At 43.2% G+C, this 23212-nt stretch overlaps 1 protein-coding gene and 1 long non-coding RNA gene across 3 annotated transcripts in view; one reads left to right on the forward strand and one right to left on the reverse strand.

Moving 5' to 3' along the window:
- Positions 1 to 6036, reverse strand: part of LOC113883443 — a 62141-nt gene extending 56105 nt beyond the window's left edge. The window contains exon 1 of one of the 2 annotated variants that reach the window (XR_003508642.1): positions 5951 to 6036. This is a non-coding gene — a long non-coding RNA (uncharacterized LOC113883443). Of the gene's footprint in view, positions 1 to 4216; positions 4599 to 5950 lie in introns of those variants that run through there. The other variant, XR_003508643.1, reaches the window with a different exon arrangement.
- Positions 5858 to 22895, forward strand: ZKSCAN2 (zinc finger with KRAB and SCAN domains 2). The gene is made up of 7 exons (XM_027527155.1): positions 5858 to 6993; positions 8006 to 8192; positions 10400 to 10491; positions 10821 to 10947; positions 13987 to 14670; positions 16465 to 16956; positions 18286 to 22895. The coding sequence occupies exons 1-7, from the start codon at positions 6589 to 6591 to the stop codon at positions 19206 to 19208; spliced, it is 2910 nt and encodes a 969-aa protein (XP_027382956.1). The 5' UTR covers positions 5858 to 6588; the 3' UTR covers positions 19209 to 22895.
- Positions 22896 to 23212: the final 317 nt, after the last annotated feature.

Raw genomic sequence — 23212 nt, forward strand, 5'->3', positions numbered from 1 at the left:
TGGATAGAGCTGTGCCTGAACTTAAACTTTCCCTGGACATTTCAGTTATATGAAACAAATTCCCTTCACTCAACAAATATTTATTGAAGGCCTACTGCTTCAAACACTAAAACACATTAGTTAACATTTTTTTTAACTTAACATGATATAAACTAGATTTCTTCACTTGCAACTGAAATAGCTTTCAAAAAAAGACTTCATGTTGCTTAATTCCTGCATTGTCATTTAGCATCCTTCATGTGGATGGCTCTTTTTCCTAAGTAGATCATGAATTCATTATTAGAGACCTTATATTATATCTCTCTGTATCACCAACTACGGTATGTACATAATTGTAAATAACTGACAAATCATTTGTTAAGTCAATAAATAAAGGCTACATTTATTGGGCATCCAAATCAAATAGCCCAGTTCAGAAGAAATGTCCAAGGAGACTGGCCAGTGAGCTCTGATTAGACCCTGGATTTCAGGAGGCATCAGTGCTCCATGAGCACAAACATAGCATGATAATAAAATCAACACTGATCCACAGAAAAGGAACATATCACAGTCAGAACATATGCACGTGCCCACCTCTGCTCTCAGCCCAAGTTCCTAGAAATGACCCAAGAAAAAATATTGTTAAATAATAAATACATAACATTGATGACAATCAAGAAAAAGTACAGCAAAGGAGCATAAATTCTGAACAGAAGAAAAAAAGAGCTAAAAAGATGCCAGGGTGATTTTGTTAAAGTGTACATCAGATCTTGTCACTTGCTAGTTTAAAATCCTTAAATGTCCATTTTTAGAATCAGTTACCAGGACCTACAAGACTCCTGCAACATGGTCTGGCCCCTGCCTGACACTGCGTCTCACTCCGGTCCCATTGCTCCCCTTGCTCAGTATGCACCAGCCACACTGGTCTTCTTTCAGCTTTTATGTTTTTAATGTATTATTTTTTTAATCTTCTGGCTGTGCTGCACAGCATGTGGGATCTCAGTTCCCCAACCAGAGATTGAACTCATGCTGCCTGCACTGGCAGAGCACAGTCTTAACCACTAGACCGCCAGGGAAGTCCCTCCTTTCGATGGTGTGAACACTCCACGCTTTCCGACCTCCAGGTCTTTCATTCTCTTGCCTTTTCTCCTTCCAGAAATGCTCTTCCACTAGCTGCATATCTGTGGTTCCATCTCATCCTTCAGACTCCAGCTCACAAATATCAAACCTTAGAGAAACCTCTCATTGATCAGCCTTTCTAAAGTAACCTCTGTCTAGTTACAGTCTATTCCATCATCTTATTTATTTTCTTCATAGCACTGATAACAATCTGATGTTACGCTATTTATTTATGTTTCCTCGTATGTTATTTTCCTCCTTCTCCAGTCTCCACCTAGAATGAAAGCTTCTTAAGGGCAAGACTCATGTATGTCTTTCACCACTGTATCTTTGGTATTCAACACTTTACCTAGAACATAATTAGCTTCAATATCAGACCAGTCAATCCTAAGGGAAATCAACCCTGAGTGTTCATTGGAAGGACTGATACTGAGGCTGAAGCTCCGATACTTTGGCCACCTGAGGTGAAGAGCTGACTCATCAGAAAAGACCCTGATGCTGGGAAAGACAGAGGGCAGGAAGAGAAGGGGATGACAGAGGATGAGATGGTTGGATGGCATCACTGACTCAATGAACATGAGTTTGAGCAAACTCTGGGAAGATAACGAAGGACAGGGAAGCCTGGCATGCTGCAGTCAATGGGGTCACAAAGAGTTGGACACAATTTAGCAACTGAACAATAGGATGGTGTTTAAAGGATGGGTGCATGAAACATTATATAGAAACATTAACAGACCCTAGAAATCATCTTACTCAATTCCCTCTATGCTGAGTACTCTCTCGAATACTGTTTCCACAGTGGATCTGGCCCAGGAGTCTATACAGAAGCAGACTTTCTCCCAAAGACAGAGAGATGCCCTCACCTTCCTACAGAACAGGCATACTTTCCACTGCCTTCCTCATAAAGTTCAAATGCTCTCTACACCTATGTGCACAACTTCATCTTTCATCACTTCTTTCCCCTGAGCTAAGGTCAAAGGAAGGCACACTCAACTTCACACCATTACATGAAAATACCACTCATGCTCATGGTTTTGCCAATCTTTGAAATACTAAACATCCCTCAGCTTCCCTCTATGAAGGTTCTCCTGGTAGCCAGAGAGGCTATACTCTGTACTGTCACAGGCCTTCATGCATCCCTCCACTACATTTATTCTTGTTGTTTAGTCACTAAGTCACATTTGACTCTGTGCCTGTCAGGCTCCTCTGTCCGTGGGATTTCCCAGGCAGGTTTATATGACAATTCCATGACTAATTTTCCCCATTTTACTGTTAATACTCCAAATAAAAAAGTTATGTCTTACGTCTCTGCTTATCCCACCAGTGCCTAGCATAGCACCTCATAGCGATGCAGAGAAAAACCGTTGACTATTACATATGCATATCAAGAAATAATTGAGAGTTTTTCATTATTGTATTACTCAATGTGTGAAAAGAGCTGGAATATTTAATTGGTTATTATTCTGTCAACTATCTGACCATCATTAGCGAACCAGTGGGAGAGGCACTTCTTAATCTGTGAAATGGAAATTTATTTCAATTAGTTATAATTTGGTTAAGAAATCATATTTGAAAATATTTATACTATGTCTGAAATAGACACACCAATACAAACATACTCAACTTTTTTACTTTTCACTTTCACCTTGGATTTTTTTAACGAAGCATAAGTACTGATAGAATTTCTTGGAACTATAATGTATTAATATATACTTAATATACAATTAATGTTCACTTTTATGGTAACCCTACATTAAATCTCATTGGCCAAAAGCAAGTTATAGCTGCTCTAGTTGCTGGCTAAAGGCTGGCAGATCAGCACCATGGACAGAGGAAAATGGTGCAAAAGGTCACTCCAGGGCTACTTGTAAAATAACAGCTGTGATAGCAGATGTACTAACAAGGAGAGACTGGTATGAATGTTCCTCTGGGGATCATGGGAAGAGCATGACATTAGGGTTTGGGTATTAAGAAAACAACCACTCTGCCAAGATGGTTCTGAGTAGCATGATCTGCTTCATTTACTGACCCAGATTGATTCACTACTTTTTCAACAATTTGATCTTCTGTTCCCAAGGTGCCAACATTTTCATACTGAAGTAAATGTAAATACCTAACTAGAAAATATGAATAACATTTGTTCTTTTTACCTGTCCAGCATCTATGACCCTTTTTTCCTTTCCAAACCACCTTTCAAACAAATAAGACATCTTTAAAAGATGACACTACAGAATTTTTGATACTGTTGGGAAGCATTTATGATGATATTGAAGTTATGTTTACGGTGGAAGTTCCTGTCTTTTAGCAGTACATCCTGACACTTACAGATGACATGGTATCTGGGACTTGCTTCAACATAATCCAGGATTAGGGGAGTGGACAGAGGTATAGGAAAGACAAGACTGACCATGAATCACTAACTGTTAAAGGCAGAGCATGAAAACATGAGAGTTAATTCTCTCTATTCTTTTATATGGGCTTTCCTGGTGGCTCAGACAGTGAAGAATCTGCCTGTAATGCAGGAGACCTGGGTTTGAGCTCTGGGTCGGGAAGATCCCCTGGAGAAGGAAATGGCAATCTACCCCAGTATTCTTGCCTGGAGAATTCCATGGACAGAGGAGCCTGGTGAGCTATAGTCCATGGGATCAGAGAGTCAGACATGACTGAGCAATGAACATACATACACACTTCTATATTTTTGAAGTTTTCCATTAAACACATACATATAGGTGTGTATGCATGTGTCACTGAAAGACCACACACAAAAAAATAAAAAGTGATTCCTGAAGAATGTATAACCCTGCTCCTAACAGATAATGCAGGGCAAGCCTTAATACCCTCTGCTCCAAGAGTACCTTTAAGGAAGCTGAGCTATAACTGTCCACTGCAGACTTGAAACTTTGAGCTATAACTCTCCACTGCTCCCTAATGTACCTGAGCTGCTTGTGACACTTGCTTCTCCTAAAAACACCAGATGGCTCAAGGAGCTTATAAAAGACCTAATTTCTTAGCTGACTCAGAATTGTGGGTGGCCACTTAAGTCTGAAATAACCTGGGGCAGTTATATCACCTCACTGAGGAGTCAATGTCCTTAACTCTAAAACAGAGGTAATCTTACCTGCCTTGTAGGATTTCCATGAGAACTAAACTTTGCCTAGTCAGGTCTTACTCCTCCTTTGTTTCTCATCTCTAGCTTCACCTCTTCAAGAAACTTTCCCAGACCTCCTGACTAGGCCATTTCCTCTAATACACAGACTCTCAGCACCATGTTCCTCTCGTTGGCAGCCGCAGTTACAACTATACATTGTGTAATGTCTGCCTCTCTCAACAGCAGCAGGGGATGCTGTTTTCTCACCATCTATCACTATGTCTGGAAAAGGAAAAAAAAAAAAAAGAGGCTCAATAAAAATTATTTTAAAGAGACAAAAGAAATGAAGCAAAGTAAACTTTGTAGCCAGCTGTGTAAAGACAACTTCTGGTATATACTAGATGCCCAGTAGAGTCTCACCTTGGAGAAGGCAGTGGCACCCCACTCCAGTACTCTTGCCTGGAGAGTCCCGTGGACGGAGGAGCCTGGAAGGCTGCAGTCCATGGGGTCTCTGGGGGTCGGACACGACTGAACGATTTCACTTTCACTTTTCACTTTCATGCATTGAAGGAAATGGCAACCCACTCCAGTGTTCTTGCCTAGAGAGTCCCAGGGACGGGGGAGCCTGGTGGCCTGCCGTCTATGGGGTCGCACAGAGTCGGACACGACTGAAGTGACTTAGCAGCAGCAGTCTCACCTAATGTCTCTTGGCTGTTAGAATCTGCATGTCAAAATTTAACTAAGACTTTCTCTGAGAAAGAAAAGCCACTAATTGTATTTTCTAAAAGGCTATCTACCCAAGTCCCCACCCCCAGCACAGGGAATTTTTTTTTTTTTTTTTTTTTTTTGCTTTGCACGCTGACGTATGCCAAATGCCTAAAACTGCCTGGCACCTAATCAGTAAAAGGATGGAGAGAGGGATGGATGGGTGGGCACTGTTCGGGGGTTTCACATATAAGTTGGGTGACTGGACAACTCCTCCCGGCACCACCAGGAGGAAGCCGCAGCCCGTTGGGGGACTGAGACAGAGATGACACCCCCTCCGAAAATTTTTGCACCCCCCTCACCCCGCGCAGACTTGCTGGGTGCCCGAGACAGTAAGAATCTCCCAGGCGAAGAGTAGACCCTCACGCTGCACTTCAGGCAACTGATGGGACATTTACAGATGCAGATATTCACAGCAGCTCCCACAGGGGATGGGCCAGTGCGGCGCCATGTCCCTCCGCGAGGGCTGCAGTCCCGCCGTCCGATCGCCTCACGCAGGAGTCCCGCCAGCACGCGACAGCGCCAACGGGTCACGGAACCCTCCGCCAGGCAAACGAGTTCTCACACGCGCGACAGAAAGAACCTTGCACCGCCTCCTCAGTAGCGCTCCACCGCCTCCTCAGTAGCGCTCCTCCACCTCATAGTCTCCCCGCCTCCCAGATTCCCCGGCTGAGCGAGGACGCCCACTCCCCTTTCTTGTGCAGTTCCACCGCCCCCAGCAAAGTGCCTGTGCTGTGTCCCTCCGCCCCGCGGACGCAGCGCGTAAGCTCCGCCGCGCCCCTTCTCATTCCTAAAGTGTCTCAGCAGCGAGTCACTGCGCTGCGCGCTCTCGCGAGAGTCCACTGCGCAGCCCCCTCCCCCCAGCACCTCGCTAGCGAGGGAGCCTCCCCTGAACCCCACGGCGCACGGGCGCGAGCGGCGCATGCGTGGCCGCGGCTCCCAGAGCCCCCCGCGCAGTCCGGGAACAGAGCGGATGAGCCGCCAGCGAGGAATCTGTACCCTCTACACTGCGAAGCGTCGTTTGGTCCCCGCAGCTCCTCTCCCTTAAGGGGCAGGGCCGCTTCGCGGCTTTCCTCAGCGTGCGGAAGTTTCCTGAGGACGGCCCAGGCCACCTTGAGCCAGAAAAGCCAAACGCTGGCCTCGGATAACGCCGGCCCCTACCAGCCGCCCACAGCGGCCTGGACGCGCCGCCGTGTCCCGAGCCTTGAACCCGGAGCCGGGAGGGGCTTGCACACCCGGCCCCACCCACTCGGGGCCTCGCCTCCCCGGGCCCCTGACACACCCCCTCCCAGCCCCACTGACGGCCCCCGCCCTCCTGTCCTCGGTCCCCTAGATTTTCTGGTCCTCTAGCCTCGCTGTTTCAGACATTGCACTAAAAGATGAATCTTGAAAAACTACATCGCGGGGACATATATTGTGGCGAGAAGAGGCCGAGTTTTTGGACCTTAAAGTACAAGTTCACCTTTTCAAGGGCCTAGGATAGATTTGAGCAATCAGCTTAGGGTACCCTGTTCCTGCTGACACTGCTGTTTTCACCTCCCTTCTTTCCCATACTTCCAAAACCATTAGGCGGCTCTCGGAGGTTTGACTTCTTTGAGTCACCTTCGAATCAGACGTGAGGTTGACCGGGTTAGAGCATGGCTGCATCCCTGGACCCTCAGACCGACGCGCCCCTGGAGGTTGAAGGATGCCTCATAATGAAGGTGGAAAAGGAGCCCGAGTGGATATCAGAGCCCACTCTGGAAGGATCGGATAGCTCTGAGTCCGAGACCTTTCGCAGATGCTTCAGACAATTCTGTTATGAGGATGTGACTGGACCCCATGAAGCTTTCAGTAAACTCTGGGAACTTTGCTGCCGGTGGCTGAAGCCAGAAATGCGTTCCAAGGAACAGATCCTGGAGCTGCTGGTGATTGAGCAGTTCCTCACCATTTTACCGGAGAAGATTCAGCTGTGGGCACAGAAACAGTGTCCGGAAAGTGGAGAGGAGGCGGTGGCCCTGGTTATACATTTGGAGAAAGAGACTGGAGGACTAAGACAGCAGGTGAGAGAGGCTTTTCCAAATTTTTATGTTTAGCAAGGAGAGGGTGGAAAGGAAAGTGGACAAGAGATGCATTGCAGAAAATGCAAATTACAGAAGGATAAATAGTAATGAAAGACCTTTAAAGGAGATCTACCTAAAAGGGATCAGAATTTCATATCAAATAGGAAGAAAGCTTTGGTTGAACTATTATCTTGCAAATGACACTAAAGATTATGCATCTGAGTATTTGTTTTAAATCTTTGCATAATGTTTCCCCAAAATTTTGAGAGAACAATACATTATGCTTCATAGGATTTGACTTCTGCAGCTTGCTCCTAAAGAGGGCTGTTTTGATCTCTCTCAAAATAAAAAATTTTTTTAAAAAAGAAAGGACTTCATCAGTTATCCCAGGGCTTCCTGTAATCCTTTAATATTCCAGTCCAGTCTTCTGAAGTGCCGTCAGTGTCATCATCCTTGTCACCCTTCTCCATTTTAATCTCTGATCCTTATTGTCAGTGACTTTGCATGCTCGTCTAATTGTTTTTCAACAGCCCTTTCCCTAACCTCATGAAATCCTGCAAGATTTGCACTTTCACCTGCCAAGGGATTTGCATTTATGTAAAGACCTGTCTATTAGCAAGTTGCTGTGCTGGTCAGAAATAGACACTCAATGTCAAGATTAATTTTCTAAGTTTTCATTTCACTAGTGAATTAGTGTTCTGAGAACTTTCACTTCTCTGTGAACCTAATAGTATCAGAATACTCAGTATTCTGATAACAAGGAGGCTCTGTATTTTACTCTTAACAGACTTTCCCTCTCTGTATATTCCCCCTCTCCGGTTCCCTTCTGCCTAGACTTTTTGGATAGCACAATGGACCCGATGTCCTCAGAGGTCCCATTGGGAATGGAATGAAATTTTCACTCCTTTTCACATCTTCTATCCTTCTTTGATATCTTTCATGGGGGAATTTGGCCCTGATCTGGCCCTCTTTTCCTCCCTTTTTCCATTATGGCATTGACTTTATTACCCAGGTTAGCAGTCCTGTGCATTCGGAGAAGCAAGCCCCCCTTGGAGCAGCCTGGGAGGTGGCAGACTTTCAGCCACAGCCAGTGGAGCCCCAACCCAGAGTGATGTCTCAAGAGGAAGCTGAAAGCCTCCACTCAGGACGCCAGGAGCAGCCGAACCAAAAGAGAGAGCTTCGACCCTTACCCAAAAATGGTAAGAAGAACGTAGTGCATGCCCTATGCAGAGACCGTGGCAGATTTGTTTTGTAGCCCTAACATTCTGACTTGTTCACTGTAGGGCCCTCTCGATACATACTTGAAAATAAATTGAATATTTGGGGAGAAGGACTTCATTAGTTTCAAGAGTTGGGAATATGGGTGACGACTCTTTGCGACCCCATAGACTGTAGCCCACGAGGCTCCTCTGTCCATGGCAATTCTCTCGGCAAGAATACTGGAGTGGGTTGCCATGCCCTCCTCCGGGGAATCTTTCCAGGCCAGGGATCGAACCCAGGTCTCCCACATTTTAGGCAGATTCTTTACCGACTGAGTCACCAGGGAAGTCCAAGTAAAAGGGATCTTAAGATGAAATTTGAGAAAGTTTAAATTGTCCAGACTGGCCTTAAGGTCTCCTAATGTTATTTAAGAGTCTGCATTCTGCAATCAGCTTGTGGGTTTTAGTCCTGCATGTATATGGTTTCTTAGCTGGCTATAAACACCTTGAAAGATTGGAAGAGGTAATGAGATTTATTTTCAAAAGTGACTCACAAAGGTATCACAGAAGTGACATGTGAGAGGGATAAGACTTCGCAGAGAAGGGACCACTGATGTTCATGTGTGCCCTGGACATAAATAAATCAAGTCAGATACAAGGAAATGAAGACCCATCCTCCCCACCCCCTGCAGCGTAGTATCAGGCTTAAGAGTGGAAAGACCACTGGACCTAGAGCACAGTATAAAAAAGCATGGGTTTATATCCTTTCTCTGCCCTTCTTTCTTTGTGATCTGAGCAAGTAATATTAATTAACCTCTGTATTAATGCATAGAGATTAAGAGATTAGGCTTTAGAAGCAGAAAATCTGGGTCAAAACCTAATTCAGCCATTCTTTATCTGTGTGACCTTGGTCAAGTTGCTAAACTTCTTGAACTTTCCATTCTGTCATCTCTAAAAGGAAGATAGTAAGATTTTAGCATAGATTAAAAGAAGCGTCATAAAAAAAAGAAAAAAAAAAGTCAATGCATAATAGTGCTCAATAAATGTTAGTTTCCTTTCTCCCGCAATGGCATAGTTATTTTTAAACTTTCAAGTCTATCTGATTTACACAATCCCTCATCAAGAGGCAAGATTCACTGCTACAGGCATCACCTCCTTATCTGTCCTGAAATTCATGTTATGATAAAATGCTTTGCAAATATTAATGGTTTCTGGATTCTTCAGTGTTTGTTCATCAACATCAAAGTTCCCGTGTTCACAAGGATTAGATGCTGTCAGTTACTTTACCTGGTAAATGTATGGTATTTCTGGGTTTTGCTATTCCAGGATGATAAGGAGTTCCTAAAGTGGGAAAGTTTGTCTGTGGAGGTTCTTACTGGAGGTATGGAGGACAGGAAATTTGAGGGATAAGTATCTCAGAAAGGTGAATGCCTTCTAAAAGATGACATAGGATTTCAACCAGGTGTGCCAAAGGAAATAATATGTTTCCAAGGAATTGGTTCCATTTGGTTTCGTAGAAAGTAGTAAAGCAAGCTTCTGAGTTCTTGGCCACAGTAACATTTATTTTTGAAGTTTTCCTAGATAGTGCTAGGGCAGAAGTTAGACTACAGATTGTCTTATACTATATAAGTTTATTTATTTTCCTTCCACCTTTCTGGGGGCACGTTTGCCTGTAATATTCAGTACTGTGTGTCTATATTTGTTAACTTTATAAGGATAATATGTACTCAGAGGGGATGAATTTATGCTAGAGATTGCAAACTGGTAACTCATGTGCCAAGTCAAACTTGTTTCTCAAAGAGTTTGGGGATGGAGGTTTTGTTTGTCTGTAGTTCTCAAGGTTTAAGACTTGAGATTGTACATAAAAATCCAGCTTTCTGACTTATCTTGAAAAACATTAGAAGCTCTGGCTATGGCAGGGCCATAGTCTTTAACAGGGAGGCATCACCCAGAACCGAACACTGGACCTGTGCTCTCCAGTTCCCCACAGTCCTCACCTCCCCCCTTTCATGATGTACTTTACCTGCTTACTTTCTAAAAGCATCTGCATTTGTGAGCCCTGCTCATGGTTTGGAGCATTGTTCTGAACTCATTGAGAAAATGACCGATTTTGTTGGTTTTTTTATACATGCCCATCCATAAAAGGAGAAGCAGATGAGTAAAAGGGCCAGAGCCCACAGCACTAATAGTTTCTTTTCTTCTTACAGCTCGGCCTTCTCCCTGGGTTCCTTCTCCTGCTAATGAATGGAACACCATAGATCAGGAAGTAACAGCCACTCCAGTTCCTGTCCGGTCCCAGGTAAATTGTAACAGTTCTCTCTGGCCTAACTTCCTAGGATATTCAGTAACAATGATTTCTTCAAACCTCTGTACCCACTCCAAGAGACTTTTCCCCCATTACTCCTTTTCCAGAAAAGACTGCACGCAGCCTTCTGAGTAATCAGACTCCTTGCTGGATCCTTTCTCTTATGATTCTTTATAGTACCTTCGCTTCATTTGGCACATAATGTATACTTGGTTCTTTGATTTCAGTTTTTATCTAGGGCTTTCCTATCCTTCATCCATGATCATTCATCCTTCAGAACCTGTGTGGTTATCTTGGTAGTCATTACTCTTAGTGTGTTACAGGGACCAGTGAAAGATGTCCACATGGCAAGAGGTTTTTCCTACAAAAAGAGTGTGCATCAGATTCCTGCTCACAAAGACCTCTACCGGGATATTAGAAAGGAGAGTGTTGGGAACATGGTCTCCCTGGGTAAGGATTCTATCCCTTTTCAAATAAAAGATGTGAGGATTTCTAGTGTATTCACTTCTGCTGATAGTAAAATAGTTATAAAAATGTTATTTTAAGGACCATGGGTTTTCTAGTCATTTCTGTGCTCTAGCATACCATGTTCTCTTACCTCACTCATTCCTTTCTTCCAATTTATATTATAGATTTATGCATATTCTTATAATTTAGTGATTAAAACATTAGAGAGGTTTATAGATGATTGTCATGTTATTTAAATATAAAACTCACCTACATCCACTAGACTAAAAACTCTATCAAATCACAAGGTATTTTTAGGATTTGTTTTTGTTTAACATACAGTAACCCCAACATTGTGCACAGAGCCTGTCTGTGGGTGGTGCCCAGCAAATATTCATTGAATGGATGGAAATCTTATAAATGGAAGAAAAAAAGTGATTTAAATATAATACCCTTGTGAATTATTTAAATAGCACACATTTTTACAAGCACACATAACCACTTGTTAAGTGTAATTTTACAAGCAGACTTTTGAAGAACTGTATCATCTGCTTTAACGGCAGGGATAAATATGCTTCATTCATATGTAAGCTGCAAGTCAAAGATTACTTATGAATAGAATTAAAGGCCTAAAATGTGTACAATACACACTATAGATACTACAGACCTGTGCTGTTTAATAGAGTAGCCACTAGCTACCTGTGGCTATTTAAATTTATAAAATAAATTAAAATCAAATGAAGTTTAAAATTCAGTTTCTCAGTGGCGGTAGCCATATTTAAGTTATTCAGTGACTGTACTGGACAGCATAGTTATAGAACTTCATCACAGAAATTTCTGTTTGACAATACATGTAGACACTAAAGTATAGAGATTACAGAATGGGCCATGTCAAACTGAATGAATGAAGATAAGCCAACAGTTGTTTGTGATCAGAAAGCAATTAAAGCACTTGGAAAAAATTGCCAATTTAAGATGATACCAATGACACACCAGTAACAAAGCACTCTTCCCAAAACACAGGACCCTTGATTTTAACTTTCACTTAGGGCATCCGTGCCTCATTGCTGACCATTCATCCTTCAAAGACTGGTGTGGTTATCTCAGTAGTCATTGCTACTGAGTAGTTACAGAGACCAGTGAAAGGTACCCACGTGGCAAGTTGCCCACACGATAGGTGTTTCCTAGTGTTGCCTTGGATCGCACAGCATGCAGACCTAGTAAAATGATGGATTAGAGGCCTTGGTGAAAGCTGCCGTGAGTGGGTTAGAGACCATACTCTGCACCTTTAGCTGTAGCCCAGTGATTCCATGTGTAATAATTATATATGGAAAGGCTCAGGGACACCTGGCACAGTGTTTTATCTTAGACTGTAAACTAAAGGCTCATAAATCTAGCCTGAAAATTTATTTGGGCCTTGCCCAGAGTTGTAACTTAAAATTTGTTCATAAATCTGGATTTCCAGCATCTCTTAAAAAACCTACCATCAGGCACATTCTCACACTGCAGCAGGTGACCAGAGCAAAGTGGAGGAACTTGTGCTGAACGGCCAGGGCTCTCACTCCAGACTGCCTAGTCCTTGTAGATGTTTGAACTTCCATTGTCCATGCCCTTCTCTCATATGAAAATGAAGAACAGATCCTCAGCCCCAGAGTTCTTTCAGCAAGGATTTGATTTAATGCTGCTTCTCTAGGAGGGGCTTCCTTGATAGCTCAGTTGGCAAAGAATCTGCCTACAATGCAGGAGACCCCGGTTTGTTCCTGGTTCGGGAAGATCCCCTGGAGAAGGGCTAGGCTATCCACTCCAGTATTCTTGGGCTTCCCTTGTGCTTCAGCTGGTAAAGAATCTGCCTGCAATGCGGGAGACCTGGGTTCGATCCCTCGGTTGGGAAGATCCGTTGGAGAAGGGAAAGGCTACCCACTCTGTATACTGGCCTGGAGAATTCCATGGATTGTATAGTCCATGGGGTCACAAAAAGTTGGACACGAATGAGTGACTTTCACTTCACTCTCTAGGAAAATTCCATGAAGCTCTTGTGTGTGTTTTTTATAGAGGAAAACTAAATGTTATTACATACCTATTAGACATTAGACAAGTTATAGATGATCACTTATTTAATATTACTAGCACCTTGTTGGGATTCCCAGGTGGCTCAGTGGTAAAGAATCTGCCTGCCAATGCCACAGGAGACATGGGTTCAGTCCTGGGTCAGAAAGATGCCCTGGAGGAGGAAATGACAACCTATTACAGTATTCTTGCCTGGGAAATCCCATGGACAAAGGAGCCTAGCGGGCTACAGTCAGCGGGGTCACAAAGAGTCAGATGCAACTGAGCATGCACACACAGACCTTTGGATAGATGATATTATTCCCTAGGAAACTGAGGCTCAGAGAGATTAAGAAACTTCCCCTTGTCAAAAAGTAAAGTTAAGTTTTGGAGCTAGGATTCAAATTTAAGACATTTTGATCTCCACAGTACTATAAGGTAAAAAATTCAAGTTGCTTTCCTATTATTGCATCTCTTTCCCATTAATTTTGTTAGAGTGTTTCCAAAACTTCATGACTTCTCACCTCCCACAGCCCCAGTGTGTGTGTGTGTGTGTGTGTGTGTGTGTGTGTGTGTGTGTTGAGTGAGGGAGTGAGGAGATACAGGGAACAGCTGTAAGCACACTTTATAAGTAACAAACACCAGTTCATAGGAGCATGCTGTGAATCTAACAATGTTAGATACTTGAGAGACAGTCAAAGGTAATAAGTGTTTCTTACCCCTAAAGATTTTCCTTTAAGAACTAGCTGGGGAAGGAAGTGGTACATGCATGAGATGTGAAATGGTAGTGTAAGTTAGTAGGTGATTGTGCAGAATAACTCATGCAAGAATCTAGTGTGCACTGTCATGGTTGAGGAAGACTTTAGAAAAAATACCAACTGGACAAGATCTTTAAAGGATAGCTGTGAACAAGTGGTCCAGGAGAGCATGCTAAGCAGGACCTTGGGGCATGCAGTCATGATCTCTCTAGCCTGAAATGTGTTTGTCTCACTGTAGGAAGTACAGTGTCTGCAGCTAACAAGATAGCCCGGCTGGAGCCAAGAAAGGAGCCATGGACCATAAGTCTGCAGTCCTCTAATAAGAGGACTGTCCTGCAAAGCAACTACATCAAGGAAAAGTCAGTTCATGCTATTCAGATCCCTGCAAGGAATGCAGGGAAAACATGGAGAGAACAGCAGCAGTGGGGTCTGGAAGATGAAAAAATAGCAGGCGTGCATTGGAGTTATGAGGAAACTAAGACTTTTCTTGCAATTCTCAAAGAGTCTCGCTTTTATGAAACACTTCAGGCTTGTCCCCGAAACAGCCAGGTATATGGTGCTGTGGCTGAATGGTTACGAGAATGTGGCTTCCTCCGAACACCAGAACAGTGTCGGACCAAGTTCAAAAGTCTGCAGAAGAGTTACCGAAAAGTGAGAAACGGCCATGTGCTAGAACCCTGTGCCTTCTTTGAGGACATGGACGCTTTGTTGAATCCTTCCGCTCATGCTTCATCCATGGATAAGCCAAAGGAGATTCTGTCTCTCCCCAGACTGAAGAGAATTGGCATCAGTGCTAAAGAACAGATCAATTTGGTGGAGGAGGAAGAAGCTGCAGAGGAGTCTGATGGTGATGAAATGGGCATTGAGTTTATCCGGAAGCCTGAGCTTCATGGTGCCCCTGTCATATTTCAAAACCTGAGTGGTAAGAATGGCACTTTTATTCTGGTATGAGAATGGATGATGTGGTCTTATGGAAAAAGGATAAGACCCCCAGAAGTGACCAAACGCAGGGAGTTCTGACACACACACCTTGCCACTCATCACTGTGATTGGCCACATAACTGAAAGTGCTCCTAGGTGTTCGTTGCTGCCCCCAGTGCAGTCTGAGTAACAGCCATGAAGGATTCTTTTTCAGGTTAGAGCACAGCATGGATTTTGAGTATTTGGAGTCTGTGGAAGGAAAATAAATGGAGTCCAGGGGTACTAAGGATCTAACATTATCTGAGAATTGTTATAGTGCAGTCAGTTGTGTTAGATTATAAAAGTCAGGGACCCATTATCAAGGACAGCCAGTAAAAGAATGTGTCACCAACAAAAAAGAATTGAAAAAAATGAAATTCTGAAAGAAGAAAGAGAAAAAGGAATACGAAGTAAATGCAACAAATGGAAAGAATAAAAACAGGATGGTAGATGTGTATCCACATGTCATTAATTATAAATTTAAAGGACAGGTTTTTCAGATATATTTTTAAAAACCTGTATTTACAAGAGATACATCTTTAATATAAAAACACAGAGACATTAAAATTAAAAGGATAGAAAAAGATATTATGCAAAAGAATGGTGTTGAAATTTGGGGACTGGGAAATGCAGAACTAAACCACCAGTTGACAATCATTGTATGACAGTTGACTTACCATATAACTACTTAGAACTCAATTTTCTGTCTTTAAAATACGGCTTAAATTATAAGCATAGTTGTTAGTGTTAAATGAAATAATATGGATGAAGGCATTCTGCAGATGCTAAAATGCAATAGAACATTGCCTGATGTCACAGTTATTAGTACCACCTTATGAAAAAAATGATAGTTTCTTAGATAGAACGGAAAAATAAACCAGACTAGAAGAGCTGAGACTGTAACCATTATTGTACGTATTCAAAAGAAACAAATCTCAGGAAAAAGATGGGAAAATGTATTACACATGTACAGGTAATCACCATTCTGGAGATCCATAAACATGAGGCTCAGACAGTTTCAAATTTGGGAATCCAGTGAGACTGAAGGGAACCAGTGAGGCAGAGGATAGAAAAGATTTCCTACTACAGATTACAACACCCCAAAAGCATGTTTAACTATATTCAAATATACTCTTAAAACTTTAATTCTGCTATAAAAGCAGGACATCTGCTTGTCTTATAGATCATTTCATCTCTTGAAGTAGAGGACTCAGTAACATCAAAAACTACTCTGGATATAGTTCTGCTCTTCAAAGAAGATGGGTTAAAGAGGTGATAGCAACTCTCATGCTGTTGGGTGTCTTAGTCCATTATTCCTAAAAATTTTTAAAAGGCAGGCAGCTGAGTCCTTAATAACCATAGCAATGGCAGATTTAGGGGCTGCATTTTTATTCTGCCAGATAAACTTTGAGATCAGTATATCAACTTTAAAATCCTTTTGGGTTTTTTTACTAAATAGATTCAAGAATTGATATCTGTACAGTTTGAGTCTTCCTACCCAGAAGTATAGTATCTCTCCATTCTTTCTAATTCTTTTATGTCTTTCAATATAATATTATAGAATTTTTATACAGATCCTCTCCTTTCTTGCAAACCTTATTCCAAGACATATCATTGTTCCAGGGAATGGGATTTGTTTTCCTGTACTTCTTAGATTTTGTAATGTATGAAGGCTACAGACAACTTATATCTTTGAACTTTACCCTTGAATGGCTGCAGACACCTTGTATCTTTGAACTTTATCCTTGAATGGCAGGTGTGCACTGGGGCTACGAGGAAACCAAGACTTTCCTTGACATACTCCATGAGACTCGGTTTTACGAAGCACTGCAAGCCTGTCATCGGAAGAGCAAGTTGTATGGGGCCGTGGCTGAGCAGTTGCGAGAGTGTGGCTTCCTCCGAACTCCGGAACAATGCCGGACCAAGTTCAAAAGCCTTCAGAAGAGCTACCGCAAAGTGAAAAATGGTCACGTGCTAGAGTCCTGCGCATTCTACAAGGAGATGGATGCTCTGATTAACTCTCGGGCATCTGCTGCTCCCACCAGCTCCCCAGAAGAAGCCCCGTCACCCTCAGTTCAAGAAAGAGAGGACATGGAAATTGAACCCCAGGAACCTACAGTCTGGGAACCTGAGGAGGACTCCCAGGAGGTGCTTGTTGAAGACTCTGGCAGTGAGAGAATGAGTGAGGAGGAAATCATGCAAGAACCAGAATTCCAGGGACCTCCATGTTTACTGCAAAGCCCAAGTGGTAAGGATCATTGGGGCTCTGGGGTAAAGGAGGAATCAGTGGGATTACTGACAAATTAGGAGAGCTGGCACATCACATGTGCATGTATGTTCATTAAACAGTATTTGTGTGTCCTGTGCCATTTGAGGAGAAGAGTAAAGTAGCAGTGAATAAAACAAGAGTCCCTGTACTCATGGTGCTTCTGTTCAAGGGCAGAGCTTACATTTTCGTGATTTAGTCTTTGGGATCTCAGCCTTGGTTTTTGTGTGTCGGGGGCAGATAATGTTTTATATCTCCTAGAAATACTGTTGGGAAGAACTTGGAATTATATGTGAGAAAAACTCAGGTCAAGGAGACATGTTGGTAAGCTCAGAGCAGAAATTTCTGTTATGTGTGATATGCACAAGAAAAAGGCAGAGACAGAAAGACTTTATTCTGGTTTTGAGCTCCACCTGCGGGTGTCCCACCAACCACTGGATGCCCTCACAGGCATCTCACCAGCAGCCCAGCCTTAAAAGTTTCAAAAGGAATATCAACACCTTCCTTCCCACACTGTGGCTCTTCCTGGTGCCCTCCCATAGCACATCCGACCTGGAAAGCTAGGGATGTTTTTTGATGCCTTCTCTTTTGTTTACATCCAGGCAGATGACATATTTTCTCAACTGTTGGGGAATTTGCATCTGCCCCCTCTTTAGTTGCCATAACCACTAGTTTAACATTTCTCTGTCTCTTGCCTAAACTATTGTAAAAGTCCCCAAACCAGTTTTCCTCATTAGACTTGTGTTAAGCTTCCACAGCCATCCTTAATCTGAGCTTGTCTTTTTAGCCTTACCTGTCATTATTTTCCTTCCTATACTCTATGCTGATTCAAAACAAACGTTTGAAAAGAGAGTTCACACACATGCTCTTTGGTGGTATTTTTATGAGAATTTGTAGTAAGCAAGATGAAATTGTTGATTCTGGAACTGCTGAGTTGATAACTTTGGAAACAAAGTCCTTCTGTACCATCTCTGGTGAACCTTGTATTTTAAGATGAGCTCCAGACCTGTCACCAAATTACCAGGCTCTGTGTAAGCCAACTGCTAGGCTGTAACTTCCTCCAAGGCCCAGATGGACCCAATCAGAACACTTCCAAAGATGACGTGATTAGGGCTTCTCACGTAAGTCAGTGGATTCACTGATGGCTGTCCATGGGACTGAAAGAAAGTAAGGCCCAGTGAGTCAGAAAAGAGTCCCCCTTGCCTGAGGTCAGTGAAGCACACAGAGGCCTTAAGGTACCGGGACTGTCAGCTGTATTATTTATATTAACCCAGAACTGGTCTGAAATTTTTATTGTCTTCTTTTTTTCAGATTTTGAAATTGAAAGTAGTATCAAGGAAGATGCAACACAGGTGATCTGTAAGGACATGGAGCAGCATAGGGCATTCATAGAAAAGTCTAAAAGGGTCGTTTCCCAGAATGTTGATCCAGGTAAATATTGTAAAAGAGATTGTGTCTCAGGAGGACAGTGGGAAAACCTTCACGGAATCCGACAGGGAAAACTGATGCCTCAGCCTCGAGATTTGGGGAAAGCCGTAGTGCATCAGAGGCCTCTTGTGGGGAAGAGGCCCTTCCGGCTCCTCAGATACGGAGAAAGCTTTGGAAGGAGTGCGCGTCTCATGTGCCGCATGACCCACCAGAAGGAAAACCCTTCTAAGTGTAGTGTCTGTGGGAAGTGCTTCGGTAGAAGCAGGAGTCTAGTCCGACACCAAAGAATCCACACGGGAGAAAAACCTTTCAAATGTCTCGACTGCGGGAAAAGCTTTAACGACTCCTCCAACTTTGGTGCCCACCAGAGAATTCACACAGGAGAGAAACCCTACAGATGTGGAGAGTGTGGGAAATGCTTCAGCCAGAGCTCAAGTCTCATTATACACCAGAGAACCCACACTGGAGAGAAGCCCTACCAGTGCGGAGACTGCGGGAGGAGCTTCACCAACAGTTCGCACTTCAGCGCCCACCGGAGAGTCCACACCGGCGAGAATCCCTACAAGTGTGTGGACTGTGAGAAAAGTTTCAATAACTGCACGCGATTTCGTGAGCACCGGCGAGTGCACAGCGGGGAGAAGCCCTACGGGTGCAGCCAGTGTGGCAGACGTTTCAGCAAGAGTTCTGTGCTCACCAAACATCGGGAGGTTCACGTAAGAGAAAAGCTGCTGCCGCCCCCGCCAGCATTCTGCTCCCCGGAGAACCCCCTCAAGGGCAAGACTGATGACTTCAGGCAGACTTTATGATGATGAGCTCTTCTCTTCCTAAACATCCCCTTAGCCATTTTACCCTGATCTCACTCTTGGAAGCAGTCTTTTCTTAGCTAGAAAGAGTCATTGCCAAGATAAGCTTGAGAATATAAATAAGCTAAAGGCTAGGATCCTGTTCTCACCTCTGCCTCTTACTTGATTAGTCTGTTCCTCTCCTATGTGTCTCAACCTTTTCCCTTTAATAAAGTAAAGAAGATACAGGGTCTGAATGCAGAGGGAAATTCTCTTCAGTATGTCGAGGCCACTGCCATGGGATCACTAAACCCAGCAACATCCAGAATCCTTCAGCGCAGGGGAGAGTTGTTGCCAAGGAGATGAAAAATGTTCAAAGTCGTTTTCATTATCTGCCATGTGTGATCCCGGATGCAACTCAATCACAGTTTCCTGTTTGGGTAGAAATTTCGGGAGCCTGATAAGAACCACATTGGATCTGTCTTGGGTTTGAAGGTATTCACAAAAGGAGATTGAAGATTTTTTCGTTCCCTTCAGGAGTCTGTTGCAGTGTACCTTTTTTGTGTCAAGAAGTTGATCTAAAGAGCTCGGGTAGTGTTTCTGTATTGTCACTGAAACAATGCCCTGCCCTCCATAGAGACAGGGCACAACTGATCACCCATTGTCCTTTGTAGACTAACCCTCTCTGTACCTGAAGACTGACATGCCCTTGGCTGTTGCCTCTCCAGCCCAGGAGTAATGCAATTCCCTTTACTGTTTCTTGTAAGTCCTATACTTACCTCTTCATTGTTCTGGGTGCCCTTGTCTGACTCTTCTGAACTACCATGCCTTCCTCAGACTGAGTAGCATGCATGCTCCTGGTGTGTCTCATTAAAGTGGAATTCAGACACTTTCCAGTTCTGAATGTGCAACTGCTCTGGTTTTTATCTAGAATATGACTGATAGGTGGCAAATTTTCTGCCTCCCAACCCCACATTTAGATATAATGTTATATAATTTTAGATAGTTTTTTAAAACTCTGAGGAGCCAGGGAAGAAGTGAGTTAGAGACCTGAAACATTCACTATTTCAAAGACCAGTTGGACTCCTTAACCCTGCTTTAGATCAGGTAGTCGCCTTGGTCCAGACCAGCACCCCAGGGCAGTTTGTTAAGTATACCGTTGTCTTTTTTTGAGGCCAGCTCTTGTTCATGTGGTCATAAACCTCTCTGTAGAGCCAAGTAATTTGTACAACTCTACAGCTCACTGAGTGAAGGTGGAAATACTTTCTTACACTTCCAGCCCAGAACACTTTCTGTTTTCCACACTTAACCTGTTGGTCTGAAAAGTCTCCTTGACACCCCCCAGCACTGACCCAATAACTACTGAAGGAAGGGTTCAGATGGGGAGATAGTTCACTTACGGATGTTGCAGATAAACACCTGGGATTTGTCATCCAAAGCTGTTACTTCGGGATGCGACCAGTGGCATTTATACCCTTAAGATGACCGTGACCTCAGGGGACTTTGCTTTGGGAAAGGAGAAGTCACAAGTTTAGTGGAAAAATAACCAGAGTCAAGGCTGTGTGTAGATCATTTTTTCACTTTTCTCCTTTCCTTTGTCAGATGCTGTCTTATTAGAAGACATCTGAGTATGTTTGAATTTTCTGAAACTTATCCAAGAAGGTACCAAGGAGGATATAGGCAGGAAGGAAGGAAATCCAACCTATGGTGTCAGAATAGGCTGTGGCCTGTTGGAAGGCAGGTGACTCAGGTAAACGTTGATAAATGTTTCTTTCTGACATGCGTTAGGAGCGTTACGATTGTTCACATCTCACTAGGTTGATTTCCGCTGCGTTGTCCAAATTATAAATCCCTAATAGTTAAGTGAAGTTTCACGTCACTAGTGTGCCCAGCACAGAGAGGTGTGTGTGGTGCCCGTGGGTGTGTGCTTGTATTGTGTAGATGTTCTGGAATCACTGCTCTAGAGAAGATGCACATTAATAGAGTCACCACTTAGTAATAGGTACCCAGGGTTGATCATTATATCAAAGCATGATTCAGGAAAGTAGATGATTTACTATAAGTATTAATTAAGCACGGTTATGTGTAAGGCTATGTTCCTAGGCACAGTGAGGGATATAGAAATGAAAAAAGGCTTGGTGTCTGTGCTCAAGAAACGTGCAACATGGTGAACGAACTATTGCAGCAAAAGATAATGCCAATTACATTCATGTCCGTTATGGAACATTATTTGTTCATTAATGAAAGAGCCACCTTCTCTTGCAGAAGAGTTTTTCTCAATGCCTAAAATCATATTCTCTACCTCCGTCTCTTAAACTTCCCCAGTGGCCAGAAAGGCTCAGGAACCATTCCTTCTCCAGGTGGAATAATCCAATTCTGTCTGTCATGTCTGGGATCATGCCGAGGTGGAATTTGGGTCCCCTTACCTATTCTCAGTTGTAAGTGGGCATTTGGACTTGTATTAAATTAACTGAATGAACTTTGCTTCTATAGAAGGAGACAGTCCTGCCCACCATCTTAGACCAAGGCTGTTTGTATTTTGTCTTTTTTCAGGTGGACATGAAAGTCAAAAGTGAAGTCACACTCTGATTACTGTGTCTCATATCACATAACATTGCCTTCATGACAATCCATACAAGTTTTTCCCCTAAGTTTCAGTAGCAGGGAAAGCTCTGATCCTAAAGCAAAAACAATGTTACCTTACAAACACTGTGACTTTTTTTTTTTTTTTTAAGCAACTTACTACTATTCTTTCTTTGTTCTGGCTGCTGGAACAAAGAAACTTACAAAAACAGAACTTTTAAGTCACCTCAGCCAACCACTTAAACATGTATTTACTTAATCCTGTCTTATATCTTTGTACCCCATATCCTATTTTTTTTAAGTGTACGTAAGTAGTCATTTTATTCTCTGACTTCTTAACCAAGACCCTTTGGAGCCTGGCTGTATCCCTGCCTGCGCTTACTGTGTTACTCCCACAAACACCCTAATTCTTACTGGCATTTTTATTACACATACAACCTACTTTATTCATCTGGAAGGAAACATTTTTTTTTTTTTTAAGAGGAAAACTTCACAGTATGCTTAAAACAGCTCAGGGCAGCCTGCCACCTAGAATAAGCATTAGACCAGAAGCTGTAAGACAGGTTTCATTCTTGTCACTACCACTTTCTGAGTGTTGTTGGACAAACCAGTCTCTCTCTGGGCCTGAGTTCCTTATCTGAAGAGAAGTTGAGCATGATTGCCAAGACCACTCCAGCTCCTATGAGGCTGTGGGGCATCAGAAGAGAGAAGTTATAAGACCAGGCCGCCACCCTGGCTTGCCACCGCAGGCAGCGTTCAGGCCATACTGAATCCATTCCATGAGTCCATCCCGTACTTCAGCAAGAGGTTGCTGTGAGCAGTCTAGGAGCATGCTCAGTGAGGAGAAGGGACAAATCACTCATGTTCAACAGCAGGCGACAGACCGTGGCAGGTAGCTGCAGTGAAGAAAGCCAATTTGGGGACCCTGGTGCCCCATGACAGACAAGCCTCAACTCTGAGGGAGCCGGGGACACCCCAAGTGCAATGCTAAGCCCTTACCTCTGAATGCATTCCTAGTATAAATGTATGTCCACTCATTGTTTTGTGTGAATGTTCACTTAGATGTCTTCTTGAAAACTTGTATGTGAAATAAATGTCTAAATAAATGACTCGCATTGGTTTTTGCTATAATTTGAAGGCTGTCTTCATTAAGGAAAAAGAGAACTTACTCAAAGGTAATAAAAGCTGATTCTCACAGCTATGGAGAATCTCAGTCTCTTTTCCGGTCCACTGTTCTGCCCTGGGTCTCGTGTGAGCCCACAGCTATTCCCCTGCAGCAGTCCTGTGACAGCCATCACTGCCACTGTCGTAGAAGATGCTTGGCTCTAATTCCAGAGTAGGTTAGCCTACTAGATGAGATTAGTAGAGGCGCACACTGGGTGTATGCTCGGTGGGGCACTCACTCAGCCTATCCTGGTGGAATCAGTCAACGTGATTCCCCCAGA

This window comes from Bos indicus x Bos taurus, chromosome 25 (assembly GCF_003369695.1).
Source record: "Bos indicus x Bos taurus breed Angus x Brahman F1 hybrid chromosome 25, Bos_hybrid_MaternalHap_v2.0, whole genome shotgun sequence".
NCBI classification, from domain to species: Eukaryota; Metazoa; Chordata; class Mammalia; order Artiodactyla; family Bovidae; genus Bos; species Bos indicus x Bos taurus.

Excerpts from the sequence above, each read along its gene's own strand:
- ZKSCAN2 (XM_027527155.1), top strand. The coding sequence starts at position 6,589 with ATGGCTGCATCCCTGGACCCTCAGACCGACGCGCCCCTGGAGGTTGAA. Across the intron at positions 6,994-8,005 it reads CTGGAGGACTAAGACAGCAG|GTTAGCAGTCCTGTGCATTC; the intron begins GTGAGAGAGGCT and ends TTTATTACCCAG. Across the intron at positions 10,948-13,986 it reads TGGGAACATGGTCTCCCTGG|GAAGTACAGTGTCTGCAGCT; the intron begins GTAAGGATTCTA and ends GTCTCACTGTAG.